The following is a 7835-nucleotide window of genomic DNA, read 5'->3' on the forward strand; positions in this document are numbered from 1 at the left end:
TGCATTTTAGATTTTTTTTAATCAATTATTTAATAAAATTTTAATTAATTATGTTATTTTAAATTTAAAAAATACAAATTTGATGATGTTATAAGTTCAAATAAAAAATATTGCACTTGCAAAAATTGAAGAATTGTTCTAGTCAAATGACAAGTTATTGAAAGAATATTGTGGAATGTCATATTCTCCAGAAAATTTGGTGTTCAGCTTAGAAGACAGAATTATAATGGAAGAGTTGAATTTTAATGTTAATGCTCTTGCGAGTGAACCAAGTAGGTATTTAGAAAAACCAACTGATGAACAGAAATTTGTATACGATCAAATAATAGGTGCTGTTAGCAGTAACATGGGTAGACTTTTCTTCTTATATGGTCAATGCGATTGTGAAAAAACATTCTTATGGTCAACTATATCATGCTCAATTGGATCTAGAGGAGATATAATTTTAAATGTTGTTTCAAGTGGATTGCTGTTCTGTTGCCTAATGGAAGAACTGCACATTCAAGGTTTAAAATTTTTTTGACCATAAATGAATATTTTTTGTGTAACATTAAACAGAAAAGTCCTCTTGCAAGGTTAATAACTAAGACCAAATTAATCATATGGGATGAAACTCCAATGATAAGTAAGTATTGTTACGAAGTTTTAGACAAATGTCTTAGAGACATCTTGAGGTGCTCAGATTCGTATAGTTCTCACTTGTCATTTGGAGGTAAAGTTGTTGTCCTCGAAAGAAATTTTAAACAAATTTTACCTATGATTTCTAAAAGTTCAAGGCAAGATATAATTCAATCTTTTATTAATTCTTCATATTTGTGGCATTTGTGGCATAATTGTAAGCTTCTAAAGCTTACAAAAAATATGATATTGTCACTAGGTGAAAACAACATACAAGAACTCGAAAATTTTGCAGAATGGCTACTCAAAATTGGTGATGGTTTGGCTTGTGATACAACAGATGGTGAATTGATCGTTCATATACCATATGAAATTTTGGTTAAGAACTTTGAGATAAATTTGGATGACTCATTGATTTTGTGTATTTAGATATGTTATTCAATTTATCCGTTGAAAATTATTTTAAAGATAGAGCAATTCTTGCACCAACTCCGGATTGTATTACTGATGTCAACATCAAAATAACTACCGAGTTACTGAACAAAAAAAGAGTTTACTTAAGTTCTGATTCTGTGTGCGTTGAGGAAAGAAATATGGAATTTAAGTAAGATGCTTTCTCACCAGAGATTCTAAATGGAATAAATTATTTAGGTCTACCACCACACAAGTTGATCATGAAGGTTGGCGCTCCTGTTATGTTGCTGCGGAATAAGACCAAACTAATGGTTTGTGCAATGGAACGAGAATGCAAGTTAAAAGAATGGAAAATCATGTGATAGAAAGCAAGACTTTAACCGGTAACAAAGTTGAAAGTGTTGTTCTTATTCCAAGACTAAATCTAATTCCAAATAACGAAACATTACCGGTTAGATTTCAAAGAAGAAAATAAATAGAGACAAACTCTATCAAAAGTTGGAATATACTTTCTAAGGCTAGATTTCAACCATGGTCAATTGTATGTTGCGTTATCAAGAGTAAAGAGTAAAGATGGACTGCGAATGTTGTTGCAAGATCACGGACATTTGGAAGCTAACTGCACAATGAATGTGGTATATAGAGAAGTTTTTGAGAGTTTGTAATGAAAATATAATTTCTAATTCTCTTAATCAAATTTATTACTACCAATTAAAAAAATTGACAAATTCTAGGTGCTAATGGGTAATATATTCTTATTCTACATATATAACTTGAGAATATTAACATTATCATAAAAATCGGATTGTTTTATTCTCTTGATTACTATTTTAAAATTATATTAATCATATAATTTTGTATACTAATATTGATATAATATTGTTTCAAGTATATATTTTGAAGACATCAAATGAGAATGTTGAGTTATTTTTTAGTGGGTTTAAATTATTTATTATTTATTGAAAAACTTTGTGCATTAAAATTCTCTAATGATTTATTGTTCATTTTAAGCTAATTTTGATATGTCCTTACTTAACAATAAATTAACATATAAAATTTGTTGGTAGGTCTAAGTATTACTAGATTTTTTTTGTGACATTGAGTATATATGTTTAATTTATTAAAAAAATAAATTACTAAAATCGATTAATAACTATTTTAGAATTAATACACTTAATACTAAATTAAAAAAAAATAAACAATACATAACATATTTTTTTATTAATTAAATTATTATAATTTAAATTAATTTTAACAAAACAACTTATTAGACTTGGTTTTTATAACTAATTTTGGCTGTGTGTAATGAAGCGTGTATTCACTATTCACCGCTGAATGAGTTTTTAGTAACGAAAATAAAACAAAAATGGCGTCACTGCGCTTCCCCTTCTCGTTTTCTCAGACCCAACCACCTCATTATTCCCGCCCTCTCTCCTCCTTCCCCGTCGCCGCCGCAGTTGGAGCAACCGCCGTCGGAGCCACAGCAGCATTCGTCGTCCTCACTTCCTCCTCCTCCTCCTCCTCTCACCGCCAATTCTTGGAGAGCGCGTTTAACTTCCTCTTCTCTTCGGACCGTACTTCTCTCCCCGCGTGGGGTACCCTTAGCCTCGCCGACATGTCCGTCCCCGTCGTTGAGTCCAAGAGCGGAGCAACGTTCCCTTCCGTTCTCGGCGATTCTCAGAAGCTCTGCGGCATTGGCTTGCGCAGAAAGAGCGTTTTCGGTTTGAAGAACATTGACGTCTACGCATTCGGTATACAACGCTTTTTTTTCTCTTCAATTATTATTTGAAATTCTAAGTATTTAGAATGTGTTGATAAAGCAAATCTAGAATGTTACCGATATATGCTCGGATTTGGAATTTTTTGTTGCAGGTGTTTATGCTGATGACAATGACATAAAGGAATGTCTTGCTGGAAAATTTGAGAAGCTTTCTGCTTTGGAATTGAAGGGAAATAAGGAGTTCACTGAAGATATATTGGAGAATGATATATCCATGACCGTTAGTCTTCAAATTGTGTATGGAAGATTGAGCATTAGTACCGTGCGGTCTGCGTTTGAGGAATCTGTAGGTAGCAGGCTGCAAAAGTTTGGTGGATCGGATAATAAGGAATTGCTTCAAAGGTAAAGCATTCTTGTTCTTCATATCCTATTATCCTGAGAAGTGGTCATCATTCATTATGTGTACTAGTGTTAAACTTGTCATGAAATTCTAGATTCACTTCCAAATTGTTGAACACTAAGCATACATGTGGATATATATCTAGAATGCTTCAAAAATCTTATTAAAGGTTAGAGCATTATATATAATTTCGGACCAACTAGGTGGGGGGAATTTTTGTTGCATATTATAATTAGTTATTATCAAGCTGTGGTACAGGTTCACTGCACAATTCAAAGATGAAATCAAAATACCAAAAGGATCTGTGATTAACATCTCAAGAGAGAAGGGCTATGTTCTCCGCACATCAAGTAAGATATCCTTATCCCTGTGCATGTCTCCATCTCCATCTTCTTAACTTATAGAATTATAATGTAGTGCATACTTATTTCTCTTATGCTTGATGAACTATGTGTATGATGAGAATTCAGGTCTTCTGAACATTAATTCGGAAGATTCAGTTGAGAACTCATGCATCTGTTATTTCTGATTGCTTCTTTCTTTAATTAGTGCTTAGTCTAACTTATTAACTTAAGGAGTTCCCTATAATAATACATCATATTTTATATTCTGAGGTTGACAATTTGATCATGTAGAAGCTCTCCATCAAACCTATAAAGCATATTTCTTACTATCAACAGAAAATGGCAAGTATAATAAATATAACAGATAATGGTTGAGGTTTGTCTTTGTTTAGAGTTTCTTTTAAGAACTTTTCAAAGTGGAGGTAGGTGCTTCTTTTTTTCCTGTGCATGTTCTGTAAGCATCTTGTTCAATGAATGTGCCATTCATCATACGATTTGTATTTTAGTTATACATTTGAGGCTTTGACATTATCTTTATTTGTATTTTAGTTATACATTTGAGGCTTTGACATTATCTTTATTTGTTGTAGTTGATGGACAGGATGTGGGAAGCATCCAGAGTAAACTCCTGTGTAAGTCAATCTTAGATTTATATCTGGGTGAGGAACCGTTTGATAAACAGGCCAAAGAAGACATCGAGCTCAACTTGGCGTCTTACCTCCAGAAGTAGACACTATTTAGTTAAGAATTACCTTATTGCATGGATTAATTTATTTCATTACTTGTAAAATCAACCTTGTTGATGATGATACCTTAGGTCACTTCTTGATTGTAAAAGGAATGGTTTATTTAATATCTCATCATAGAGGTCAAGTACACTACAATATGTTACACATCTCCCTGGCCGAGTGTCAAGAGCTTCAGAACAACTAAGATATTTCATACTATCTTATCAAAGTGTCCATGCCTTTGATGATTTATTTTATTGCATAAATGATGATTTGCTGGGAAAAAAAGGAAACACGGGTGACATCTTAGAAGTTTCATGGTTTATATCCCAAATCCGAATGAAAGACGAAAATTACATCACTTTTTGAAATAGAACTTTGTCAATGTGTGATATAATTGTCTGATCGTCAAAATAGGCAGCATAGTAGAAACTCTTGGCCACCAGAAGAAATGAATTCTTAACACGGGGTTGATTTTGAATGCCATCTGGGGAATTTTGGAGCACTGTTTGCAAAAGCTCTTGCATTTCTGATTCTATTTGTGGTGTGGTGACTCTGGTTCCACTCATGTTGCAGCTGCCATTCACATTTGCCTCCTAACAAATTTAAAATTTAAGAATTATAAAATTTTAGCAACAGAATCTTGGACGTTGGCATAATATTAGAAACTTCTTAATTGTATTATTCTTGTTACAACTGACCTTACTACTTTGGTAACATCTGAGTTTATGGCAAACTTTGTTAGTGACTTGCAGCAATTTCTGATACTGAAGATTTAGCTGTAGCTCTTGTGACCAACAGCCACTCATTATATGTATGGTTTTCAAAATCAGCTCCGCTTCCCTTGTGGAACTGCTTCCTTCTTTTTGCCAACTAAACAACCAACTTTCCCACTGACCAATTCAGAAGAAATGTTCACATTCTTGCACATTACCATTCTATGCACAATTCATAAGAAAGATACATTTTAGTGTGTCACTAGAAAAGAATACTCACAATTTGATTCAAATAATGAGAAATTTCCTGCCCACGAGTTCGAAAAAACTCCAATCCAAGATACTCAATAGTTATCAGCAAAATCCAAACAAGTTTTTCTGTTTTGTTGTTCTTATCTAGCCACCTGCAGTAGTAAATTCACGTGCAAGGTAAGATTGAATGTGTTGCAACTTGAATCTCTCATGTATATCATATTTACCACAGATTCAATTTTCTCAAGCTAAGTAAGATATCTAATAATCTATTTACTTTTTGGGTTTGGTTTACATAGGGGGTTTAGTTAACATAGGGCACATGATAAACTTAAAACAAATGCATTAGAAATTTAAATTTTTTATATTTACAATACAAACTTTTTTAATTTGTAAACTTAACATGTACCCTTAGAGCATAAGTTAGATAAATCCTTACTTTTTTGGAAAATCTTGTCTGTTAATGCTGTTATTGAATTGTTCTACAAAAGCCCTCCTTGCTTCTTCATCCCCTGTATAGGACTTCAATGTCTCGATCAAAGTCGTGGTTTTAGCCCATGAGAGTCGCTCTAGGGACCTCTCAGGCTCGAACACGCTGGCTGCTGCCACAAAATAACTTTGCAGAACACTTTCTTTGCTCACTCCAAATTCCTCTAATCCTGTTTCCAAGTACCACCTAATAATTTCCATTGCCAAAATTGTAAGTTCAATTTTTTGTTATCTTTGTGAAAAAAAAGTGTTGCAATATTATATAATTGAAGCCCTCACCTTTGGATTTTCTCCAATTCTGCAGAGAGCATATCTTGGCAGTTGTTGTAATCTAATTTAGCAAGCTCCAGATAAATATCATTATTCACGTATGGCATCCTATCAAAAGAGCAATTCATTTAAGAGTGAAAAATAAGAGTTAAATACACATACACTAAAATCAAAGAGTAATAAAATAAAGATAATTTCTCACAAGCTATGTAACCATGTCATGTGTGGCAAAACACATAATATTAATTGATCCATTAATGTCTGGATTAAAGAACTAATTCTACCTGTAAAGTGACTTGCCAATCCAAATATCATTTTCACCGCCATATTGTTCTATGTAAAATCTTGTCTCCAACAGGGGTAAGCTAGCATACCAAGGCACATCCAAAGCATAGCTCACCTATAAAATATTAGAAAAAGTTTAATTAACAAATGCTCTGGCAAAATTAAATAAGAAAAGAAAAGAAGTCTTAACAACAAAAAATTAAAACAAGAAAAAGAATAAAACATGATCATCAGTAGTAATGAAATGATAACCCACCTCACCAGGCAAATCTTTTGTTATGATCCATTTATCCACTATCTCATTAGCCAACCGTTTCTCAGTTAAAAATTTGGACGAAAAAAGTTTGGCATTCTCAAGAATCTTCTCTCCAGGAAACAACACTTGAGAAGCTCTATGAAGATTGTATATCCCAGTTATAGCTTGATTTGATTGTCCAGCAAAGCAGAAGAAGTCGCCACTTTTCTCAAAATGCTTGAATGCATCTATCAAATTTAGTACAATAATTAATAATTTAATCATTTCTAAAACCATTGATATATTATTGTCAAATTTAGCTCTAATTTTACCGGGTGAAACTTGGTGGCCATGTAACCTTAGCAATCTAAATGCCATTGCAGTATCGTCAATATCTTGAACTTCCGAATTTCTTGCCCAACAAATACCCTTCTCGGTCCAATATCTGAAAATTTTGATTAATTTACAATAATATTCCACATATTTTAAATAAGTCAAAATCTAAAACAAACAATCCCACGAATTTACCTTGAAACATATTCCATACATTCTTTAATTTCTGTCTGAAAATATCTTGAAATACCTAAACGTTCTAATCGATCAACAGCCCAAATGTGCTCAAATAAATCCACGGGATAAACGTTTGGAACTGCCAAAATTAGTAATAATTAATTATGATCCAAATAGTGTTATATATATATGGGCATTGTTGTAATTACCTACCTCCCCCGTTAAACCTTTTCACAGTTTTCTCCAAATATTTGAGAGCATTTTCATCATTGGTTTGCATGAAAGCGTAGGCTGTGGATGATGGAGAGAACAAGAATGAACCATCTTGTGACTGCAATTTCAAGAGTCTTTTCCAATCCAAGTTTGCCATTCCCTCCAAACTATGAAGCAGTGTTGTGGGAACCTTATGAAGCACCTCCATTGGTATTCTAATTAAACACACCAACCATATTAATATTATGTCACAAACATTAATTAATATATAATACAATAAAGTATATACGGTAACAATAATATGTACTTCGTGAGTTTTAGGTCTCTCATGGCAAAGATTTGTTTCAAGATAGGAGAATCATGTGGCACTTCAATATTCATACTTCGAGCCAAGTCGAGAAGAGAAGGGAAAGCTACTTCAAACCCGATTGGCATATGTTCAACATTCTCATCCTCAAGCTTGCTTAGATTTTCCTTCACAAACTTCAGCCCTGTGATATAAAAAATAAAATGTCGTTCTTCAATATATATCTATATACGGTGTATTTCATAGTTAGTGGAAAAAAAACTTTATAGAAATTGCTCCCAAACAAATTTCGAATAAGCCATTTTAGTTTTTAATATTTTTTTAAAGTCATTAA

General features: G+C 32.8%; 2 protein-coding genes across 2 annotated transcripts in view; one reads left to right on the forward strand and one right to left on the reverse strand.

The window, feature by feature from the left end:
- On the forward strand, nucleotides 2324-4474 carry LOC107645178 (fatty-acid-binding protein 1). The gene is made up of 4 exons (XM_016349146.2): nucleotides 2324-2783; nucleotides 2905-3154; nucleotides 3411-3502; nucleotides 4087-4474. Exons 1-4 carry the CDS (start codon nucleotides 2399-2401, stop codon nucleotides 4224-4226), a joined length of 867 nt encoding a protein of 288 aa, XP_016204632.1. The 5' UTR covers nucleotides 2324-2398; the 3' UTR covers nucleotides 4227-4474.
- Nucleotides 4322-7835, reverse strand: part of LOC107645177 (ent-copalyl diphosphate synthase, chloroplastic-like) — a 7342-nt gene continuing 3828 nt past the window's right edge. Inside the window, exons 6-16 of the mRNA XM_016349144.2 lie at nucleotides 7502-7685; nucleotides 7195-7409; nucleotides 7000-7120; nucleotides 6804-6916; nucleotides 6493-6719; nucleotides 6236-6351; nucleotides 5961-6059; nucleotides 5632-5868; nucleotides 5221-5344; nucleotides 4926-5117; nucleotides 4322-4820 (exon numbers count right to left, since the gene is read on the reverse strand). Coding sequence (XP_016204630.1) covers nucleotides 4578-4820; nucleotides 4926-5117; nucleotides 5221-5344; nucleotides 5632-5868; nucleotides 5961-6059; nucleotides 6236-6351; nucleotides 6493-6719; nucleotides 6804-6916; nucleotides 7000-7120; nucleotides 7195-7409; nucleotides 7502-7685 — 1871 coding nt within the window. The 3' untranslated portion in view covers nucleotides 4322-4577. The remainder of the gene's footprint in view (nucleotides 4821-4925; nucleotides 5118-5220; nucleotides 5345-5631; nucleotides 5869-5960; nucleotides 6060-6235; nucleotides 6352-6492; nucleotides 6720-6803; nucleotides 6917-6999; nucleotides 7121-7194; nucleotides 7410-7501; nucleotides 7686-7835) is intronic.

Source organism: Arachis ipaensis, chromosome B06, assembly GCF_000816755.2.
Source record: "Arachis ipaensis cultivar K30076 chromosome B06, Araip1.1, whole genome shotgun sequence".
Taxonomy (NCBI): Eukaryota; Viridiplantae; Streptophyta; class Magnoliopsida; order Fabales; family Fabaceae; genus Arachis; species Arachis ipaensis.